This window comes from Glossina fuscipes, unplaced genomic scaffold (assembly GCF_014805625.2).
Source record: "Glossina fuscipes isolate IAEA_lab_2018 unplaced genomic scaffold, Yale_Gfus_2 42, whole genome shotgun sequence".
NCBI classification, from domain to species: Eukaryota; Metazoa; Arthropoda; class Insecta; order Diptera; family Glossinidae; genus Glossina; species Glossina fuscipes.
Genome location: NW_023998426.1, coordinates 2594207 through 2619255, shown reverse-complemented (window position 1 = coordinate 2619255; position 25049 = coordinate 2594207). Strand labels below are relative to the sequence as shown.

At 35.5% G+C, this 25049-nt stretch overlaps 1 protein-coding gene across 4 annotated transcripts in view; it reads left to right on the top strand.

The window, feature by feature from the left end:
• LOC119636968 (BTB/POZ domain-containing protein kctd15-like) overlaps positions 1-23547 on the top strand; it is a 46893-nt gene extending 23346 nt beyond the window's left edge. For all 4 annotated transcript variants that reach the window (XM_038032730.1, XM_038032728.1, XM_038032727.1 and 1 more), the window contains exons 3-5: positions 21675-21782; positions 21860-22359; positions 22445-23547. In XM_038032730.1, coding sequence (XP_037888658.1) covers positions 21688-21782; positions 21860-22359; positions 22445-22887 — 1038 coding nt within the window. In that variant the 5' untranslated portion in view covers positions 21675-21687 and the 3' untranslated portion in view covers positions 22888-23547. The remainder of the gene's footprint in view (positions 1-21674; positions 21783-21859; positions 22360-22444) is intronic.
• The last annotated feature ends 1502 nt before the right edge of the window (positions 23548-25049 follow it).

The following is a 25049-nucleotide window of genomic DNA, read 5'->3' as shown; positions in this document are numbered from 1 at the left end:
ATTTATTTATATGAAACAAGTTTGCTTGTAAAATATTTTTCCCCGAAGGTTCTATTTCTGGTAATTGCGATTTGATTAACTTTAACTACATCAACTCATTCAAAAACTTGAGCTTTTGAATGCCTTAAATGTAGCACTAGACACACAGAGAGAGAAAGAGAGAGTCATAAGCGAGACCAAGACTAGTCGCCAATAAATCAACAACAAAATTTATATTCAGCTTGAAACGAATCGACAAAGCGTTAACGTTTACTAACGTTAAAGAATTTTGAAATCGTAAAATTATTTTTTCTATTAACACTTTTCATATGGAAGTCAGTCCGTCGCGTTGCATAAGAATGCTGCTTAACAACACATTATATGCTCCTATGCTACCCCTATGACGCTATAGTGACCATCAAAGACTTCTTTTTAATCGTCTTGAGAGGCTAAAGCGACTTTGCTATGAGCTTCGAAGTGTCCCACCGTTTAGCGTCGCTCCATTTAATATTCGTCTCTCAAGTTAGACCAAAAGTTGCAGACGACGAGAACATACCGTATATGGTGTAGAAATAAGGCGCCATTCTTCTTCTTACGAATGCAATTCATTACACTTAGGTCTACCGTCTTTGTCTTCAAGGCGGTGTTCAAAGCAAAAAAATCCCTACGAATTCCGCTTAGAAAATAACCATAGTCCTGAGATCAATATGAAACTTTACCTAAAGTCGTTGAGGCATCCATACGAGCATCGTTTGCTATAGCGAAAAGTACAAAATTTGTCATTGCCACTACAACCACCTAATGCACGCTTCAAACGCCTTTTAAGAGATATATAATCTTGATATCATCGTGAAATTTAAAAAAAAAAAAAAAAAAAAAAAAACATTTAATTATTTAGGGATATAATGCTTCGCTTTCCGTTACAAAAAATCTCACGATCGCAGTAATTGAGACAAAAAACTATAATTTAATGCACACATAACTATACTTAAGATATCGTTTCTTTTACAACAAAGACACCTGCAGATTACAGTATTTTTATAAGATGACCAACGTAATGCCTTTCAAACTCTTAAAGCACAACCGTTTAAGGATCGATTTGTTTGTCGTCTGCGGGTAAAACTTATCAATTATCGGCATCGGTGAATTTGGGCCTTCGAGTATAAAAACTAAACGTAAAAAAAAAAAAAATATAAAAACATTCGAGTTTGTCGAAGGCCCTGAGCGGATCTACTGATATTCGGGCATGCTTCGGGCATGATCGGATCCTTTAATTTATCGATAATGTAAATATGCAAATGGAATGGAATGGAATGGAAAACATTGTATAAAATTGATAAAAAAATATTTTATTCGAAGTACTGACCGCCGTCAACTATGTATTTTTCCAACGGTCCAACAATTTGTGGATGCCAGGCCAAAAAAAAGGTGTCAAAGCCAGTCAGTCATTAATCCATTTTTCTATATTTCGGTGAAGCGTTGTTCAGCGAATGTGCCTCACATCGATGCAAACAAGTGATATTCGAAAGGTCTGCAACTTAAAAAACGCGCCGCTGCGGCCTACCTTTTCCCAGTTAATCGCTTGCTAACTGACTTTGCTGTGTGGATGGACGGACAGTTAGTAGGATTTACTCTACAAACTTGTACAACTAACGACTTAAATAAAATTTCGGTGAAAACATAATTTCGGTCAAGTGACCAAATCTCTCTCTCTTACACATCCCTTGCAGTTTTTGTTCTCTTGTTTACTTAAGATAATTAATATTCCATAAGGTTTTTAATTTAATTTATTCCACAGATCTTAACTTTTGCTCACTTTCAGAATAACTTTTGTATTATACGTTTTAAATTTTAACAATAATAAAGAGAGAAATCATACGCACGCTCGACATCATCTCTCAGGCTTCGTTTGTCGTAAGAGTCGTTCTGCACAACCGCAATAGAATGTTTTTTGGAAAATTAGAAATGTTTTCCCTATTTTTTTTTTTTTTTTTCTATCCATCTCGGTTTTAAAGGAAAATCATCCGCCTGAGTGGCCGAAGGCGAAGAATCTCGACTAGCAACTCAATGGTCGTGGGTTCGAATCTCAAGTCCGGTAGAGTTTTTAATAAAAGCTGATAGCCTTAGATCCTAGTCCTTTAAAAGTTTCGTCTTAGAATTTATTTCTCTGGCGAAATTAATAATAATAGTAATAATAATAATAATAAAGGAAAAATCGGCATTCTACACAAATTGTTACAAACTAACCAACGAGTTTTATTTACCAAACAATTCATCTTGTCAGATAGTGCTGTCGTACATAAAAGACTTTGTATACGTTTGTATTTACTTACTTACACATATATATGTGTGTGTGTGTGTGTATGTGTGTGTGTGTACGTATATTTAAGTTAAGAAATAGCTCAGGTCGGGGATATCAATGAGTTGGTTTTTATGCAGTAATACCTACATATATATACATATATGTATGTGTATGTTTATCTTGAACATATATATACGCGTGTATATATGTAGATAATAATGTAGTAGTATAGTTTATAGTGTATTACTGTTGTATGTTAAATTGCTGACGGCTATTTCTCATGGAAATTTTGCTTTGTTCGTTCTTCTTGTTATTTTCTATATTGTTATTAGTTATGTGTGTGTAGAGGTAAGTTTAGCTTTTACTTGTAAATAAATAAATAATCATGATACTGTGACTTCATGTACTCGCACTTATGCGAACAGAATCAAAAATTCAAATACGCGGCAGCTTGTCTCTCAGCTCAGCTTAGTAAGGAATTTAAGGAAATCAAAAGAATCGCGACAATGTCCTGCCGCGTTTTTTTCTATTTACTATTTAATGGCACATACCACGTTTATCATGTTATGTGCCTCTAAAAGATATTAGATATCAAATTAGATCCTTAGACTTACGCAAAAATGTTGATACAGCTTTCTTTCCCTTATATCATCAGAGCAGAGTGAATAAAGGCCCGCCAACTAAGAGAAAAGCTTAGCTATGGGTTTGCTTTTGCTTTTGATACAGAAGTAATTCAAAACAGTTTAGTTCGGTATTCTCAGGCAGAACTGATCTTTAAATACCCTACACGATACTTCGTTAATGCTCGTCATTAAAATATCAGATCTTTTACGTTTTTCCCATATAGAGGATTACGTTTCACAAGAAACGTGATATGGAAGCGAGCACAGGAAGAATTTAATAAAATTATCTTTTTTTTTTTTGGGGTAAAGAACTTAACCGTCTCTACCACAGATTTGTAACCCTCACTAGTTACGGTAAGGTTATCTTAAGATGGACTTCATACATATCCTCGTTTTGTTACTTCAATTGGTTCAGAATTATTTTGATGTTTTGAATCCATTTAATCACCTTCGTCCTTCCATCCTTCCCTCTTATGTATATTCGTGAATTCTTATTTTTAAACTATTGATCGCAATTTTCAAGATGTGGATTGTACTGAATGATTCTTATAATCCCTGCCTATATATAAAATTTGCGTATTTTTGAACAACAATTACTAAAAAATAACAAACAAAATATAAATAAAATAATATGTCTACATAGTAAATGAATGGTAGACTGTGAGCTTGAGATAATTTGTGTCGCCCTTATAAACGATTTTGAAAAAAATAGTCCCTTATAGCGCTACAAGATATAGTTCTTAGAAGTTTATGATGGAAACTGATTCAGAGCAGGGGATTGAAATATACGTCTATTGTATCTAATTTGGTTCATATTTCGGAATCATATTTTCTAAAAAAAGCAAGGCTTTACAGTAGTGGAAGTGTTAAAGGACACTTGAAAATTGTCCTTCCCTGACTATAATTCTACTTTCTTCAGTCACTTATAGATATTTTTTAATTAAAAAAATGAACGGCCACATGCTGTAGGCTTTTTGAGGCCTTATTTTGATTTTATGATGTTTTTAACATTGAAGGTGGAACAGAGCCAAGCGCATTAACAGCCACCTCTTGGGTGTGATTCTATGCTTCACACCATTCGTAGGCATTGTAAACAACATTTACGACGATTCCACGTGGAAGTTGAAAAAGCCTTATCTACATACGTAAATTTAAGGCAAATTTCATACACCTCATAGTATCGGTACTGACGGGCGACGGATGAGGGATATATTCACTTCGTGTATATCCATTAGCAACCTAGATAGAAGCTTCAGTCCCAGCATAAAATTTCCAACTTTTTTTTTTGTTTTTTTGCTGCGACCAGCCACTCAGGGGATATCTATTGTACGTACGGGCACGATGGTGATCGGAAAGGGTTGTAGGTAAAGAGGGATGGAGAACGGGAGTAATACTGACAAACTTTCAACTTAAAACTAGAGGCACCAGGTACCGTGGGAATGACCAAAAGGTAGCAGTACGTGTAAAAAGTGGCGAGTCGCAGCACTGTGTCGTTTGGCATGCAGATAAATCCAAGACGAGTAGGGGGAAACGTTGAGAAAGCCATTTAGAAGAATATATTATATATATTATATATGGAATTTAATTGGTGGACAATTTTTTCTTATCTTTGTGGAATACATGCCCTGCATGTACACATAGATAAGCATTACACAACCCGTGTTACGTTTATGTTTAAGGTTATCGAGAATTTTGGATACACTTTTGTCGTCCATGAACATGTGAGCTTTTCGCTGCTTACCCTGTCGCGAGCCACCAAGCAAAGTTTGCAGGTTCCCATCCGCACATGCGAGTTATATTCTAATTTTGGGCGGATATAAGCGGCGCAACTGGTACGGATGGATGTGGATGTCGGCTAGAGTGAAGTATATTTTTGCATCGCTTTAAAAAAGATAGGAGCTTGACTGGCGTCTTTCGATACTTCGAACACGTGTTCTGCCCAATGAACATTGTTTTCAATTCTCCAAATATCAATCATCTGTCCCTGTGTCCGCCTGCCCGTTCAATACTGGAAATTTCTACACGCAGATTGGTGTTGAAAATGGGCCAAATAGGACAATGGACAAGTCGATAACGTAACATAAACTAAGAGCAACTATGCTAACAAATACACACGAGTAAGAAACTTTAGTTTTTTGGTTTTGTTTTTAGTCCTTTTTGTTATAGCCTTTTCCTTTGATTTCTACAATTTTGAAAAGTCAAGTGCGTGGGTTGTACATACGAGATGTATAAGCAAATCTTTACCGATTTTTCAAAAGGGTAACGTTACTTGCCTATGCATATTTTCGACTAAAATTTACACGACTTCGTTACTGCAGGCAAGAAAGAAAGGACTTAGTGACTTTATGAGAAATTGCCTGCCAACAGTAGTGTTCATGTATGAGATCGAAGGTGTTCACTTGAAAAATGAAAAGGCTGCCTCTGTCGAAAAATTCTTGAACAATACCCGAATGCTTTTTACAATGTGCAAGCAGATGAAAATTATTTAAGAGAAATGAAATATTTACGGATCCAAGCTTTTCTTTTATTAACTACGCTGTGCAAGATTCCTCTTCTATCGTACAATAACACTTTTCGTGACAGGATTACTATTGTAAAACTGACAAGAATTATATTCAAAACTTATTTCTTTTATCGAAAACTTCTTCACATCTAATCTATCTAATAATCATTTGAAGTTATGAGCTTCATTAAGATCTTATTGAGTACGGAGTGATTGTCTTACATGTATTTATAGAGAACGCTTGGTTCGCTCACTTAACCTAACTATCAAGTTGAATACAATAAACGAATGCATCTGTAGATACCGTACGTACGTGATTGCGTACGAGTGGGCGTGCAATTCGCAAACAATGCTTGCAAAAATACATACACACATATATATATATATATTCATGTATAGATGCATGTATGTATATATGTGCATGTGTGTGCGTTTACTTAACTAATAGAGCTTTTATTTGCATTGTATGTATTGAAGCGTTTTTAATGAGTTAATTTCTCTAAATGAGTTTTCATTGATGCGGTACGATGAGTAAAGGAATGCATTTATGTCTGTAGGTCGTGATAAGTTGGCTTTGCATTTATGCATTTATGGCATTTGCCCTAAACATTTGTTACGTTGTTTTATAAAAGTATGAAATGAAATGAACAGGTATCGTCGTCTCTTTGTATATATATATAAATATATATGCGTTCGCATACAATAGGTTTTTAACGTTCAATTCGCTTCGCTAATCAAAAGACGCGTCAATCCTGAGCTAAAATGTTTGTTCCATTAATTGTCGAGAAAACTAGTTATTAGAATAGATGAAACAAACGCATTCGCCTTTAGGGGGCGTACTTCCATTTTTCGCCATCATCATTTCTGCAATCGCGAAAAACATTAAATGATTTTTTTTCATTTATTGTTAACCTTAATAATCAGTCGATGAAGAACACGTTTGCCTTATGTTTGCTTTCATATATACGCGAGCAATATGTCAAATCGATATCTAATACATATCGCAGTTTGCTAATGAAAAGTATTTTACGATTTATTGTATTATTCTAAGGCTCGTTTTAGTTTAAAGGATAAAGCCCGATTTGATTTCTAATTAACAGAATATACTCAACCAGGATACTTTCGCCATATCATCTCCTTCGCACTTGGCCTCAATGGAATGAAGAAACGTTGCGGACGGATGGGCAGATATAGTGAAGGGTGTATAAGGAACTTTTCACTATGTCTTCTTCTTCGCGTTTCCAATTTCTCGAAGATCCCCAGAGTCCGAAAAGGAACTGGACAAATAGACAAACGTAGTCTAGTACCCTTCTTTTTTTGGCATCCACGGAAAGAAAAAAATTAGTGGACGGATAGAAAGACATGGTGGGAAATTTTCACTATCTCATCTCATTCATCATCTACCGTAAGCAGAATGCGAAAAGGAAGTCGACGAATAGATGGACGTGATCAAGCATATGTAGAGAAATTTTCACTATCTCGTCTTTTTCGTGTATAGTGGACGGGCGGAGAGACCTGCTAAAGCATCTCTAAGAAGGTTTTTATTATCACATCTCGGGTTGGAGAGACGAACGTAGTTTCCGTAGCTTTTCTTTGTTACGACGCGAACTAGACAACAAAATTAATGCATGTACATGGGTTTAAAAGTCGTTCCCTTTTTCGTTGCATAACGGACGGCTTCCGTGACACCTTGTTTGGCCAAATGATACTATTTGGAGGAAGCGTTACCCTGTAAGCTATTTATTGCTAATACGCTTGCGCATCATTATCACCCAATGAATGTTCCAGGAATTGTTTATTTTCGAGAGAATTTTCGGAATCGTTGCAGAAATTTGCTTACAAGCATCGGTACAAAATCGCAAATGAAGTAAACACAACTGTTCGAGGAAACTATTATTGCTTTAAAATTTTTTTCTTCTCGCGTCTCGATAAATGAAATGTTTTTCATAAAGGTTGCAATTACATTCCACGTTGTTTTCAAAAGATTGTAAAATATTCTACGGCATCAAAAAATATCGACACATTATACACAAGCTATTCAGAAATTTTTGGCGAAAAACGTAAAAGGTTTTAGTGTATAAAGCAAAGAAAAACGCGTTCAGGTCATAAGAAAGGATCAAACTAGTCTTTACCCCATACGGAGATAAATGACTTGTACGACGTACTACGTGACAAAAACAAGTTTAAAAATTCGTATTACAAAGCATGTATGTGCAGGCATTAACACGTAAATCGCATACCAAATTCAAATTCAGGCAAATTAAAATTTAAGAAATTTTCCATTTATATAAAAAAAAAAAATGTATTTCCGATATTTAAACATTTAAATGGTAAGATAGAGGCTTTTTGCAAAAACGAAACTCTAATGCAAGTAAATTGTTTGGCCATAGAAATGGAGCAAAATACTTTGCAAAGAAAAAATTGAGGCTAAGTAAAGCAATAGTTAAAAATGAACTGTCTTTCCTTGTACCCATCGCGGAAACCCGATGGTACATTCACTTCTGTCTAACCGCCTTGCAACACACGGACGGAAGCTTCAGCGATCCTACAAAGTATATATATTTGCTTAATCAACATCAACATCAAGTATAACGTCCATCTAGGCATGTCTAACCTTCCGTTTGCTTATCTCTTCATGTGGCCATATGTGATATACATGCTCAGCTGGTCGCAAAAAGTAAGCTGTCAACTTCAAATTTGTTAGAAACACTGCAAGATCTTGCCCGGAATATACAACATATTTAGGAACACCCGCTGTTTTCGGTTAGGAAAAAACTTAGTTTTATTGCTTACTATTCATATCCTAAAATAGATATAGCGATAAAAGAAGCCACCTCCATATTATTGGTGATTCCATTTTATCTGTGCAAAAGTGGAAGAAAATCTCCCCATTCACTCAACAGGATGGAACGTTGAAATTTCGTTTCTTTTTTTTGCGTTCTTTTTATACCCGTACGCAAAAACGAAGATATCGCCTAGAAATTTGCAAAAGAATTGGAAAGTGCCGTAAACTTTTCAAAGAATCCACCAACAGCGCCATCGTCCAGCGCCCGTACGTTAAACACTTTCATTTTGAATATAAATAAAATCACTCTCGCCCGCTCTATTTTATAGGGTATCAAAATGTAGTTCTTCTACTTTTTTGTTTTTTTTTTTAGGATAACGGTGATGGGTACAAAATATTCGGTCACGACTGAATACAATTTTCTTATTGTTTTTTATTCAAAATAATTGTGGAAACTTATTCCACGTACGTCCGAAAAGATTGCCACAGGGATTGACTTAAGCTTGCAAGCAAACGGAAGTATCTTTGCGGCATCTATGGTGCATAGAGTCAATTGAATCATAAAAAAACATTTCCGATCATGGTTTTATTCTCTCTTTAAATTTTGCAGACTGATCAACGCTTCTATTATATATTTATATAAAACGTGTTGTTTGCTTAAACGGCACACGCACACCTTGTGCGAATCAAACACACCGTTGACGTACATATAAGCAAGTGAGCACACGTCTTAACAGACGTGAAATGCCATCAACTATGCCGTGTATTGAGATCTCATTACTTTTCAAATGTTCGTTTGGCTTCAGCAAAGAGTAAAAAAAGAAGAAAATTATATTCGATAGTGACCGAATATTTTATACCCATCACGTGATCCTAGGAGAAAGGAGAAGAATTAAATATTCATACTCTATAATACTGAAGGGGCGCGGCAGATTTTTTCTATTGTCAGACTAAAGATGGAAATTTATATGATGCATGTGCTGTAGCTTATGACTGACAATCAAACAAAAAACACGGAGAGCAAAGGTATTCACAATTTTTGTTGCATAGATTTGGGCGCGCTTTAGACGCGTTCTATGAAAAATTTGGGCGATTTTCAAATACAAGTTTGTAGGCGTAATATTCATTTTTACGAACGAAAGAATGTTTGCCACGAATAACACGCAATTCCGCAGACGGATAGACGGACAGACGCTTAGGTGCATTCCGAATTTGAAACTGACGAACAATTCATATACTTTGTGGGGTTTTTGAAGCTTACGTCTGCGCTTTATAAAAAAAACGAAATTTTTACACACTACATAATTAAGTAGGCGTGGCCGATCTTTTCGATAGAAAATACGTTCAAATTTTTGTTTACAGTAGTAATGAGCAAAAACCAAAATATTTTAGTCCGTTTGAAGTACAGAGGTGCTCCTATTTTACATAGTAGTGTAGGCGTGCCCTTAAACCGATTTGGCCCATTTTCGAAAACATTTTTCTGTGCAAGAACTTCTTATGTTTCTGCCAATTTTGAAATCAGTCAGCTTCATTTTCGTAGCGAAGAGAATGTTTGCTGTAGACATTACAGGGACGGACAGATGGACAAGGTTCAATCGATTTCGAATTTGATGCTTATAAAGAGTATATATACTTTGCAGGGTCTTTGAAGCTTCCTTCTGGACGTTGCAAACATGTTGGCAAAATGAGCATACCCATCGTCAAAGGATGGCATATGGAAGCTGTAAAAGTAATACCTTTGCGTACTTGTATTGACTGCGTACATATTTGCAAATATACCTATGTATTATACTACTACTATTACATATAATATAAAATATAAGTAATATTGATGAAATATTAATTTGGATGAATGGATGGATGCTTAGTATGTAATCACAAAATAAATGAAATTCTTTGACCAGCCGCACAAGGAACATCCCCTATACGTGTCTAGGGAGAGAGGACGGAGGATAATATTATTTGAGAGTAAAAGCATATACAAAGGTGATAAAGGCCATTTTCGATATATTATTATTATCTCGGGCAGTGCGGTTAAAGGACGAGTAGTCCTGATAGTGTGTTATGCGATAGCCGCGTATGCCAAAGACGAGTGGGATTTGACTGGCAGACAGATCTCTTGTGATCACTTTCCTTGCATGTATCTATGTATAAGCATAACAGAGCCCACATTTTGCCGATGCCGAAGGATATCGAGAGGTTTGGACGCACTCTTGTCGCCCATGAGCTTCTAAGTTCTTCGCTATATGCGGCCGGGGGCCTCGTGACAAGACCAAACAACCTATGCAAATTGTACATTAACATTGGCGGTACAACAAAGTACTTTTGTACTGTTTTAAAAAACTTGAGTCCTTGATAGCATCCTTTGACACTTCGAGTAGATGTCCTTTCGAATGAATACTATATTGTATTCTCATGCCAAAAATATCAGGGCTGGTCGATTTATCTATGCTACTATGCCACTACTAAAAATAATGCTTTTGAAGGCTCAAAACTTTTTAACTTATCGAAGATATATATATGTAAACTTTCAATAACGTAAAAATGTTTTATACGCCATGTCAAGTAAGAAAAATGTAGGCTATGTTGTTATTGTTGTTGTTGTATCTGTTTTTTTTTTTTTTTTAATATATATTTGCATATAAATGCATAAATAAACACATATTATGTATATATGTAAAAAATATATTTCTTAATAATTATATTCATACCGAAGTTTACCACGTATATGTTATATGACGGTTTTGGTTAGCCATAAACACATTCACAGACACATGCAAATGCAAATGTAAGCAAAGTTGTTAATACATATATATATTCGTGTGTTTGCATTACCTGTTATATTATATGTTATATGTTATGCGCTATGTGTTATATGAATCGCGGCAATTTTCATTGATCCCAACACATTTCGTGTGAAAATGATTGGAAAATGAGTTAATTATCTTTTAATAATTTCCCCTTTTTATAATATTTAATTCGTAATACACAATCAATTCAACGGTTGAGAAAAGAAATTTACTGCTACGTGTATTTGTCAATCTGTCTGGTTACTGCAGGCATTTCCGTATCGAAAATCAACGTGCACTCCATTCATGTTATGCGAAGAAATTCGATCTTCATATCATCACATAAACAGTCACGTTATTGTTATTTCTCTACTGTTTAGGGACAGTATCACAGTGCGGGCGTGGTCTTTGCACAAATACCATCATAATCAATTATTATTATTGCTTTATTTTTACTGTTTTTACATACACTTAAAAGAGGATTTACTCGCCCTAAGACAGATGTTGGAAAGCAAGCAGATCTCAAAGTATACTATTAGAGGCTTGAGAGCGTGTTGTGACGCGTTACAATTTTGCAATTTTTTTGATGAATATTTCCTAAAAGACGTTGTAAGGATAAATTCACGCTTTTTTAGCACTGCAGCTACATCGTGGATCAATTTGAGTTTTTCCAATTTTCAAGATAACCAATACACCAATGAATCATTTTGATCCATAATTTTTCTCGAATCGCTATAGCCGCGAAATAAAAATAGAAAATAAAAATTTGAAGAAAACCTTTATTGATCGTTAAGTATGTTAAGCTAAGAGGTGGGCGTGTTGTTGGATGGCGCGAGGGCGCATGCTTTCCTACAATATAAAAGAAATTGAAATAATCTTCGAAAGACACCAGCATTCTTCCTTGTTCCTTCTATGTTCCTTTGCAATCTTCGATGCCGTGAAGATATTTCCGAAGAAAAGTGCGATCACCAAGTTGTCGTGTCTTTCTCATGTCTACCTCAATTAGAAATTGTGCGCTTGTATGCCAGCAGATCACAGCCATTGGTTAACCCTGGGTTCTCAGTTGACAAGAAATGGGTGTGTGTGCCAAGTTTTAGCTTGTTATCTGTTATTATGTTTATGGTAATGACTATGGTAATTCGACAAATGTGATGGGCCAGAAAACCCATTTTCGTAAAAAGAGACATATGCCAGACGTCGCTACTTCTAGTTTTAAGACTATTTTGTTTTTTTTTACTCTACAATACTGTGTGTGTTTCCTATAGGAATATGGCAGATTAAACCAATTGGGAGGTTAGGCAGCCCGGCAAGTTCAAGTGTTAAATATCAAAAATTAAAAACAAGCTAAAGCATCAGACAAAGTCAACTATTAAGTATATTACGCTTTTTCGCCTTCATGTACTCACATATCTTCGTCATATGACAGATCAAAAATTATACCCATTTGCTATACAAAGAAAAGCTTTATATGGAATAGATTCCGCAAAAAAACTCATCTAATCCATACATACACAGACACCCACACACACGCGCGCATACAAGCACTTACACAAACACGCAGAGTAAATCAGTTGGAAAGAGAGAGAGAAAGAGAGAGAGAGAGTGAGAGAGAGAGAGATTTTGTCAGAAATCAGAAGAAAGTTTTCATGTGAGGGTAGATCAACAAATCGCCCGACCGTACTAAAATTTTCACAAGAAAAGATTATTAATTTATTACGAACGGACAATTTGTTTTATATAACAACTTTTTCAAAATGTGGTTATAAAAATTGCCCGATTCAATCTATTATCAATAGGTTAATACATACATACATCAGACGGACCAATGAACAGGTCAGCTTAATTCGATTCTGAAGATGCTTCCAAGTTTATTGGTATAATAAAAATTGAATTTATTTCAAGTCCTTTTGTATGTTGCATGCATCATATATATATATATATATATATATAGGTACTACAAGATGTGCAAATCGTAAAATTAAAAATAAAGAGTTAAAAGTGGTCCTATAAAGCCTGGTGTCTTCTTAGAGTATTCCAAACCCGATGATCCCCTCTCTTCTTAATAACCGACAACTTCGAAAGCAACTTGACTTGCCGGGCTCTTAGTCAAAGCAACCCATTTTGCTGTATTTCTATAAATAACGTGTGACTATCAGTTAGAAAGGAGATTTGCAAGGCAACCTTAGCTTAAGATTTTCGTTCAGAATTCAAATGTCAAGTAATTTCAACTTCACCTTCTCTCCTCAAAGCCTCACAAGTTTCACATAACATGTAGCTACGGAAAAACAAGACAATGCCAGAACAAACCCGATTTGTAATTTTCATTGGAATTTCAAATTATGAAAGTTTCTAGTAAGATTTAAGCGGCAGAAGGGAAAAGCGCCGACAAAAATAAGCGAGGGAAGGGAGAGAAGAAAAGGGAAGATCAAAACAACCATTTTTGGGTACCTATAAAGCAATTTTTGGAGATCTATTACTAAAGGAATGGCATACACGGTTAAGCTAACTGGAAGACTAACCGTACACACACAACTGGCAAATTAAATTGATGTACATTGTTAAGCTTAAGACGAAGGGCATCCAAAATTCGACTTAAAAACTAATACCCAACCATAGCGTTCTTTTGCTTTTCCTGAAATGTCGTCTCATGTAAACTGTAGAGCAGATATCATTTCATTGCTGTGCATATATCTCACGCATTTTGTGCTGGAAATTAATCAACAGATACTTTTTCGATCTGAGGTGAAGTGTACGGATGTCTTTTGTTAAGTTCAGTTCACAATGTCTGTTATGCTTATATGTACATAATAAGGTTTACACGTGTACGTGCATTGCGAAAGCGAAGTACAAGTAACATATGTGTGTTATGTTCTTTACAATGAAAATTTTGTTATGCTTAACTTTGTGCAAAGGTTTGTTTAATTTTTTTCTCTTACAGCCATCGCCGCAGGAAGGGAATAGATATTGATTTTATGAAAACGTTTGGACATTTGGAAGATAATTTTACAGATTCCCGGCGATATGTATACTTGATGAGCGTCAAATCCTGAGCAAAATTAAACAAGTTGGTCCATTCATCTGTTCGTCTATCTGTGTATTATTTTATGCCTAATATACATCGATCTCAGATAATACATATATCTTTGATTAGCATCAAATTCTGAGCGCATTTGGGCATGTTTGTCCGTCCGTCTGCATACTTGCCTGCGTATTTTAGCTTTTTAAAAATACTCCAACTTCAGACAATACATACGTTCTTGATCATCATCAAAATTCGGGTCGATCTAGTTTGACTGTCCTTCTGACAGCTTGCCTATTGGTCCATGCATCTGCCTATCGTAGTGATGACGAAAATTTCATATATCCCGTTAAAGTTTGGCAAAAAGGTTGGAAATTCTTACAAGCTGCTGCTTGCAAGATGGACCGACTCGATCAGAGGAAATGACTGCAGCAACAGTCAACATAAACTGAGAATGATCTTATCGTATCTACACAGAAATCGAAGAAGTTGAGCACGCTCAACCTATTTTACAAAGCATTGAAATTTTTACTTATTTTTATTTTTTATTTTTTTTTTTATATAAAAGTAGAGGAGAGTATAAAAGTTTCGGTGGCAGCTGAACATAATTTTTTTCTTTTTGTTTGCCGTTTTCTGCTTTACCTTCTATGAAACAAAAATTTAGACTCCTCCCATATTCAAGCCTGCAGTATGTTTACAAGTCCGTAAATTTTCATTGCCATTCAAGCACATACCTATGCACACACTTACTCATACATTTACTTATATCAAAAATAAAGGCATGTATGGACGTATGATACAAAAATGAAAACAAAAAAAAAAAAAAAAGGAAAAACAGGAAAAAATGAATTTTTGAATAAAGTTCTTCCTTCGTTTGCCAACTTATCAATGTTGTGATTTAAAACATTCGAGAGCAATAACGCTTTTCTTGCTTTGCCTTGTTCCCCGCCTGCTTGCCTTTCTGATTTCCTGCTTGCTGCTGCGGCCATATGTTGTATACATATATATAGACTTTGAAGCGGTATCAAAGGAATGAGTTGCACGCTGTGCTAAACAAACGAAACGGACGAACGAAATGAGAACCTATTCAAAGAGCTTTAGGTCATAAGTTCTTCGTTGCTTATAACCTAAAGGCATTTTGTGATTTGTGTTAAGTTCATTTTTGTTTTCATTTATGTTTTTTTTTTTTTTTTTTTTTTTTTTGTTTCTTCCCCTTCTCCGTGCCGCTGTCTTTTCTCATTTCTTGCTCTTTCTACTACTTCTCCCTATGCTTTCTTTTATTAAGCTTTCCATTCCTTTTCTGTAATGAATCCTTTTTGTTTCTTTGCCTCTTAAGCCTTATTGAATACTTAACAACATTACCAGTGTAGCACAGGAACCACGTTTATGCACATATACTATGCATGTATTAAGCACGGGAGTATGATGATGATGAGCGGACAAATCGAAAACGTAAAACGTAGAAATATACCCTTTAAAACTCTCAGACTGTAAACGAGTTCGGAATAGCAAGCATTGCAAGCAGGATAAGTAGGAGAGGATGAAAGTTAATGTCAAGCCAAAATGGCTGAGTTGTGCATCGGCATCACAAATAAGCCTAGGCTTGGTTAAGATAATATCATATCATTGCCTTGTGATGTATTTATCTTTCACAACAAGTGCATGTATGTTGAAGTGTGTTGGTTGCTTTTGCAAGCTATTTCTCATTAAGCCGTTGTTGATTGCTGTTGCTTTAGTCGTTGCAGTTACATGCCTTACATGCCTTACGTCTTATTTATATACATATATATTTGACTCCTGAGTCTTGAAACATTCGAATTCGGTGATTAAGTGAGGGCTCTCCAATAAGGCTACGACTGATGGATGGATATGTGGATATCAAATCGTCTGACTGAATCCAGAGTTTCGATTGCTGTTGTTTATGTTAAACAAACAATCAGTTAATGCTGTTCTATTTATATGCATGCATATGTGTGTGTATACGTGTGTGTGTTTGTGTTTGTGTGTGTGTGTGTGTGTGTGTGTGTACGGTAAGGCGCTGTTAAAAGTTCAGAAAGGTTGCGTTGTGCTTCTTAGTTTCGTATTTTATTTATTTTTTTTTTTTTGTATTTTGCTGTTTTGGTAGAGATACAGCACAAACAGTGCCAACGGCACTTTAGAATTGAGATAAGGTCTTTGCCCGTACAACTTTTTCATACAGCATACACAAGTAAAGAAATATAAACAAATGCATGTTTGTGTGTGAGTGAGTGTTTATACTTATATACCTATGCATACGTACGTAAGTAAGAGAAAAATTCATGCACATTTACATGCATAAGAACAACAGAAAAGTGTGCATATGTTCATAAGAGCAGGGACGTGTGTATGTGTGTGTGTGTGTGTGTGTGTGTGTGTGTGCAAGTGGATGTGTTTGAGTTACAAACTCTCAATCCCTATGAAACCCCGAAGTATAAGGAAAGCTGTTTTTTTTTTTCATTTTTTTTCATTTTTTTTTTTTTTTATTTAAAACGTAATAGTGTGTCTGTACATGTATGTATATGCAAGTATGTAGGAGTATGTTTGTATGTAAGTATATATGCAAAAGTTTTGACTTCGATATCCAAGAGTATGGCAGTGAAGTCGTTTGGTTTATTTGTTCATTCATATTGGTTTCATTGGTTGGTTGGTTGGATGGTTTATTAGTGTGTCGGTTGCTTTGGGTCCTCATTTACCGCTAACGGGGATATGTTTTCGGTTTTATGTACGTATTTATTTATATGTTTGTAATTGGGTTTTTGCTTTAACAGAAAAGCATGATGCAAAAGATATAAACAATAACACTAAAAGAAGAAGAAAACGACAATATACAAATAAACAAACGAACAGCAAGCATAGCAACGTTAAGCGTCAGATGAGCACTAAAGTTACTTACAACCACCCCATACCAAATAAACTATATATATGAAATGTATATAAATTGATGCATATATACATATATACATACATAAAGATGCATACTATCCGATTCGATTTGACTTGCTTGGCTTCAAGGAACTGGTTGCTGTTGTCGTTGTTCTTATGGCTGCTGGTGTGCTTAGCAATTCCAACTAAACGCCCGAGGCAGTTTTGTGTTGTTTGCCCAACAAGATAAAATATCTTTATATGTGTATGTGTGGCCAACTCATCGCCAAAGGAATCTAAGTAGTGAGAGATGAGGGAACGAATACTTCTTCATTACGTTCAAAAGGGGAATACTGTGCATTATAAATATCTATGCACACATATACATATACATATATACATATATATATATATATATATATATAATCTAGTGCTTTGGTTTGATGTCTTGTCTGACTGCCACGAACAAAAGGTTTCTGTCTGAACTGAATTTTGTAGCGAATGTTCGTTCGAATGTTGTGCTTATACGACTCTCTGCAAATTTTTGGTTTTATATTATAATTCATTCGATTCGTTCACATGCAAAGATATAAACAGACAAACACCCGCACAAATGTACACATATACATATATATATATATATACTTGTATGTACTTTTGCCCTTTTCATTTATTAGGTATACGCATAGATACTGCGGATTTTGTTAAGAAAATTCAGATTTACTTGGAAAAATATTTGTTACAATGCTTTATAAAAGAAGCATCTACCATAACTATCCAAGGCCTTTGCCCACAGCCTTTGCCTACAGCTAGCACCCGTACCACTTACGCCGCCTATGTCCGGTCAACATAAGAATATATTTAAACGTTGCTTGGAGGACCCCGACTGCGTACAAAGCAAAGACTCAGATGCTCAAGGACGACGAAAGTGTGTCCAAAAGTTTTGAGCAGTGACGAAATATGCGCTATGCTAGGGGTATACGCCCTTTCAGCATTCTCACTCATTCGTCCTGCAGTTACCTGCACACCGCACAGCCACTACCAGGACTCGTCATTGTTTATCCGTACCCCTCGCTTTGGAACACACTTCCAGTGGCGTTCTTTCCCACCATACCTGATGGGTTTGTTTTCAAGACGAAAATTTACCAACACGATTACCTTCGCTTACCCCTCTCTTCCTATAAGCTCCTTCCTGATCACCACAGTCCCCGCACGTATGGAAAACATTCCCCAAGTGGTTGGTCATTAAAAGCAAAAAAAAAAAAAAAAAAATCGTTTACCTGCTCAATACGACTGAATTGCTTTAAGCAAGAGGTAACCAGAAGACGGCAGGTTCAAAGATTAGGTCGCAATTAGGCGCAATTCCAAACCCCCGTTGAAGATCACTTTCTGTTTTGCAGAACGCAGTAAGTTCATCGTCGTCAAGATTAAAATCTTTGGTTTGCAAGAAATCTCGCAAACCAGTTCCTCATTGTTGCATAACTTACCACAAGCGAAGTTAATTATGTCCGCCGCTTGAGTTGCATCTTTCTTTCAGTTTGAAGTAGTGCAGTGCGTTAAATGCTCCACGCTAACCTTTTATCCATCCCCTTACACTTTGATATACACTTTGAACGGTAGCTTATAAGCAATTGAAGCTTATACCGTGCGAATCATGAATATTGGGAGAAATGAACGCATTCCTCCTCCTTTCTGCAAAGCAATCAATTTGATTCAATATGCAAAACTTATTTGTACACCTATTACTTTTGTTAAGACTAAAATATATAAATATGCTCTCAGTGGATATGTGGGTAATAAATTCTTTAATCAAAAGTCGATCAAAAGTTCAAATATAGCTTTTCCTTATTTGAAAAAGTAATCGAAATCCATCTCATAAACGTGGCAGTTGAAGCAAACCTCTAACAATCGCCAAAAGTTTTTCTTCAACAGTCTTCTCGATATCAACTTTGCACTAAATCTTTAGATAAATTCTTTGGCGAACTCTTACTTTGCTTTTTTGTTGCGTTTTTGAAATTTCGTTCTGTAAACTTATTTATAAGTAGGAATTCAGTCTCTAATATTTTGCGACGTAATTTGTCGGCACGTGCGTCAATTTTTTTGTTCATCAAGTCAAACTTTGAAGCCATGACAGTTGCAGCAGCAGTAACTGACTGGCTGCATAAATACGTTACATTTGTATTAGTTAACAGTCAAATGAAATTTAGAAAAATTTGCAATTTTTAAAATTGCAAGTATGTAACAGGCCGGACCTCAGACTTAATCGAAGGTCATCAATCAAAAAAAAAAGTCTGTATAGCTTCTGTGTTCACCAAATTACATTGTTCGGCCATAATAATCGTATTAAAAAGAGCGGACAAGAGCATATTGTATATTTTCTTAAAGTAAAATTTTCATTTATCACAATTTTTTGAGTTGCATTTGTTTTTTGAAATTAATTTGCGCGTGCGCGCGTACATTTTTACCACTGTTGGTGTTCCAGATGTGAAAGTTAAGCCTACAGAGGGAAGAAGGTACACAGCTGGATCGGTCAATCGGAATTTTGGCCCACTAAAAACTTATATGCTGTGTTCTTGAATTTTACTATCTATATCTGGACAATGTAGAGCCTCCAACAGAACACTTGTTCATTGTCGATTTGACGACCAAAAAAACTCAAGCTCATAAGACAAACATTTTCTCGATCATTATAATAAGCATATCAGAGAACGAAAATTGTCATCTTTCAGATAAAATTTGGGTAAATATTTACCCAAAGATTCAACATTTCTTAAATCAATTATTTTTTAATGAAAATGTATTAAAATTATGTAAATCATTTTATTTATTCATTAATTTGTCCACGATTCTTATCAACTATCCAAGCTAGACCAATGGAATTCCTTTACGACTATTAAGTGAATATTTTAGTTTATAAAACGTATAGAATTTTTAGTTCCTGGAATGAAGAAATCAAATGAATAACATCTATATATATGTAAAAATTCAGTTGAAAAATGTTCGTCGTGTTCACCGAGTAAAGATACCAAGTATACCAAATAACTCATTACTTCTTTTCTTGAAGAGATGCCATTACTTTATTAGTATTTTTAATGATTTGAGTTGTCCGTAAGTTATTCTGCCGAAATACATATTCACATTACGTCCTTCCTTCCGCTTAGCATTCGTTTTAAACAATGACTTGTTGCCTATGTAAGCTTGGCTTAGATTCAGCAGGAAATTTATGTTTTGTTAGAAAGACTGGAAAACTGGACTGTTGCGCTTGCGACAGTTCACACTTTGGATAAAATATTTTTTGCCATTGCTTTGACGTAAGCGCTTTTTCTCCGAAAATAAGCAAAAAAGCTATAGTGGGCCAAAGCGCACCAATTAATAGCTTACACTTGCCTGCAGTTATTCACGCAACGACTTTTCAAAACAAGGCGTTACAAGGGAAGTGGTCAGAGAAGCAATTCGATCCGAAATATTTTTAAAAGCAGTTTGAACACAAGGCAACAAGATCGACAAGCCTAAGTCTAAATCAATACGGGACGTGATTCTGAATTGCACGGTACAATAAAACATGGTTGCATTTCAAGTCCTTCTGGGTGTTGCATACATCCGGACAGACTTAATGTACCCTTGTATCATAAGTAGTGTACGATATGAAAATCGTTCAGAACTTGTTCTTGCATAAGCGGGGGTTATTCATGATTACCTACGGGCAAATATAACTAACAATGTCGTTGTCGTCTTATAAAGCTCACTTGAACTGAAATGATTTAAAGAAAAATTCGTCAAACTTTGTCATTAATAAATCGATACTTTTAAGAGGTTGTTGTCCTGTCAGGACTATTTTCCAATATATATGCCATAAGGTGATTGTAGACGCGCTTAGTTCAATAGAAGCCCACATAAGGCGATTAAGTAGCAATCATTAGCAGCATGTTCCCTAATAATATTAAGGAGCCGTTATGATAAAGAGGGTTTAGCATCGTTTTGATGGGAACGAGTTTCAAAAAACAAACAAGAAAGAAAGAAGTTATATTCAATCGAATTTTCTATATTCACCACCGTTCCATTAATCAAAATAATTTCAAAACAAATAAAATTTCAATGCGCTACGATATTGAATGGGCGTGTCCGTTTTTTTTCACATTTATACAGGTCCTGGAGGGTCACTTCTAGAAAGTCTGTGACAAATTTTTTTACTTTTGAAAATCGAGGTGTACTCAGCTTATGCTACACTGTAGACGTATCCTTCGAACAATTTGGTTCGATTTTCCATAGCAACTTGTATGCAAAAAACTTCAATGCTTCTGCCATCTTTAACGTCAATAGTTTCACTTTTGCGGCATGGATTACACATATATAAATAGACGGACAGATGGTCATACTTAAATCGATGCTAATCAAGAAGATGGATATTTTATGAGTTCTCTGAAGATTCCCTTTGGCTACTTCAAACTTTTTGACAAAATGAATACACCCCCCTTAGATCGTCGGTGGGAATAAAAGTAGAAACATTTTGACTTTTTACTGATCCTTAAGGATAGAGCACAATTTATCAAGAAAGTGTAAATGTATAAATGTAAGGCGATATGAATATGAATAAAGTAGCGATACTATTAAGTATCTTCTGCTTATCAAAGAAACCAAGAAACTCTCAACGGTTTTATAGATGAAATTCTTTGATAGTTCCATCTGAATGATCCGATCTCTTTAAAACTTGCTTACATGTGTGTACTTATCTAAGCTGATACGACCTATTTTTCTCTTACATACAATGTTTGTAACTCTTGTTCTTTGCAGAAAAAAATGCGACATGGATCGAGAAAGAGAAAGAGAAAACAAATCTTTGGAACCTAGAGATCTTTCATCGACGGGCAGAATTTATGCTAGAAACGATATAAAAATTAGGTACGTAATAATAATAATAATCGATATGAGTGTATTTTCTGCTTTAATTTATATAAATCATTATTTTATTATTTTAGTGCATCACCTACCGTATCACCAACGATCTCCAACTCTAGTTCACCCACGCCTACACCACCGGCTAGCTCTTCTATAACGCCATTAGGTTTACCCTCGGGGACTGTAGGTTCAGGAATTGCAAGTGGCTCGGTCAACACAACTGCCCCCACCGGCAATTCATCGTCCTATATACATGCAAATCATAAGCCTATAACAGGTATCCCTTGCGTCGCAGCTGCATCTCGTTATACAGCCCCTGTGCATATTGATGTAGGCGGCACTATTTATACAAGTTCATTGGAAACTCTCACCAAATATCCTGATTCTAAATTGGCCAAACTCTTTAATGGCTCGATACCGATTGTGCTGGACTCTTTAAAACAGCATTACTTTATAGATCGTGACGGTGGCATGTTCCGGCATATATTAAATTTTATGAGAAATTCTAGACTTTTGATATCGGAAGATTTCCCCGACTTGGAACTATTGCTAGAGGAAGCTCGTTACTTTGAAATTGAGCGTAAGTTCAAATTCGTTTATACGAATGATTAAATAAAATTTGCAATTATCCTAAGAATCCTTTTTGTTTTCTTTTTCTCTCTCAGCTATGGTAAAGCAACTTGAAAACATGCGTAAAGATCGTGTACGCAATGGGAATTATTTGGTGGCACCGCCTACACCTCCCGTACGCATTAAAACTAGTCCACGAACCGGCGCCAATAGTGAATATAATTACGAAGTAGTGGCTTTGCATATATCACCCGATCTTGGTGAGCGTATTATGATCTCATCCGAGCGTTCACTTTTAGACGAAATCTTTCCCGAAGCAAATCAAGCCACTCAAACCAGTCGTAGCGGCGTATCATGGAATCAGGGAGATTGGCGTCAAATTATACGTTTCCCACTAAACGGTTATTGCAAACTGAATTCGGTGCAGGTATTAACTAGATTACTGAATGCCGGCTTCACTATTGAAGCGAGCACCGGAGGCGGCGTAGAAGGTCAACAATTCTCAGAATATTTACTAATAAGACATATACCAATGTGATAAGCTGAGGCAGGGATACGATTTTGCTGTTAACATGCTCTAGTAATAATCCCCCAAGAAACGGTTTCTCCGGAAACCATTAATTAAGCTCAATTCTATGTTAGTATAGTTATTTATGCCCGCCAGAGGAATATCACTTAATTAGTTAATTAATTAATTAATTAAGGTTGCTATAGACAGCCTATGTAAATTAAAGGTAGACACAATTAATTGTGGTCTTCATGAGGCCTAAAATTCCGAATCGTATAAACTCTGTTTATTAGGAATATTTTCCATATTAAACTATATCAGGATTTCTCTGACACGGCTTGCTTCACAAATGATCTTAACTCGACGCTAATTTATCGTGTAGTGTACATTTCAAGTTTCTCTCTATCCCCAAGATTGGGAGACGGAGTAAATTACACCACGGGTTAGAGTCATCGAATTTCTCGAAACATAACCGTGAAGGCGGTGGGTATCAAAAAGTTCGGCAAATGCCGATTACAAAAAATCTCTCTGTCTCTTTTTCTGTTCCTTTCTAGCTTCATCTCTGTCGCTGTATATTTTTACCTTCGTCTCTATCTGTCTGCCAAACTCCTTCGGTCCAAACTCCTGTTGTTTTCGTTTCGTCAATATCACTTTCTCTCCTCCTCTCCTCACGTACTCTCGTCGTTCATCACATAAGTAAAAAATAAAATAAATAAATAAAAAATGAAAAACATAAAAAAAAAGTATATAAGAAAAATTTGTTCAAGAAATAATTGAATTTATTAATTATTTTATTATCGTAATTATTTAATTAAATTATTGTATTTTCCTGAGGTGCAAAATATGAACTGATTTCTTAAATATATGTGTAAAACAAAACAAAAAAAAAAAAAACAAAAAACGTTAATTATTATTTTTACCATTTGTAAGATATTGGTAAAGAAATGTACAACATTATGTATTCATTAGTTCCAAATTAAGTTTAGCTTCATAAGCATTATATGCATATGTCCCCATACAGGGACGTACATTCATAAATGTAGTTTTATTCTTAATAAAAATAAACATTTGATGAAAACGAATTTAAGTGAAATGAAAAATGATGAAAAAAAGAGGAAAAAAAAATAAATTCAAAATTTTTGTAGAAATTTTCAGCGAGCCGCCGCCGCCGATTGGCCGTAATCTCGGTTGATTAAAACATTTACTTGAACTCACTGAGAAGATGCATTTCCTTAAATTCGAACACATTTCGAAAAATGTTGAATACTTTCGGTCGCAAAATAATCCATCCACGAACTTACGAAATGATGCAGCATTTCAAGGTCATTGATGACCGGTAAGACGGCCAAGTATTAAATCGATTTAATCGTCCAATTCGCACACAATAATAAGAAACGATGTTATTACGGTACCATATAACGGGCTTGTAGTATTTTAAGACTATTATCGGAACATTGCAATCATTCTTATATAATAGAAATAGAGATGCTGTCTTATCTTCGAAAAAAAGAGTTTTTTGGAAGCATAAATCTTAGCATCAAGCTCCTTTTCTCCTATGCAAAGTAGGTGATTTTGAAACACTCTATCTTCATGCGAAGGGAGATTTACATTTGGATCATGTCTTAGATTACGTAAGGCAAACAATAGGAACGATTCCTTGGATTAGCAACAATAGTTAGGAGAGCAAAGCCCAACTGTAGATTCTCTCCCTAATAACACATAACAATCTTTGGTTGTATATCTTTACAAACACAAACACAATCAATTTTGATCATGTCTTCATACAAAACTTTTGGTTTATGTCGTTCCGTCTGCTTTGGGTCAACAAGCTGCTGCGGCTTATTTTTGGGGAAGAAAAAGCGGAAGTAAATAGTGAATTTTATAAATGTTTTTTGGTTTTTTGAAAGGCGGACAAGAGTGCTCATCTACTACACACTACCTCGCCCCACTTCAAACACTTATTGTTCGTATAGCGAATTTTCGAAATGAGGCCTTATGCGGGAAGTGGTAGAAAAATAGCCTTCAATACCTTTCACACTTGGACTTCGGATTGGTACATGACGGTGTACAAAATTTCATCTCAAAAAATTTGCGACCTTCAGATTGAATACAAGACTATAAGGCAGCCAGATAACCTTAGATCGATTCTGAAAGTGATTTTATATCCGATGCGTCTATTGCAAGTCATTCGA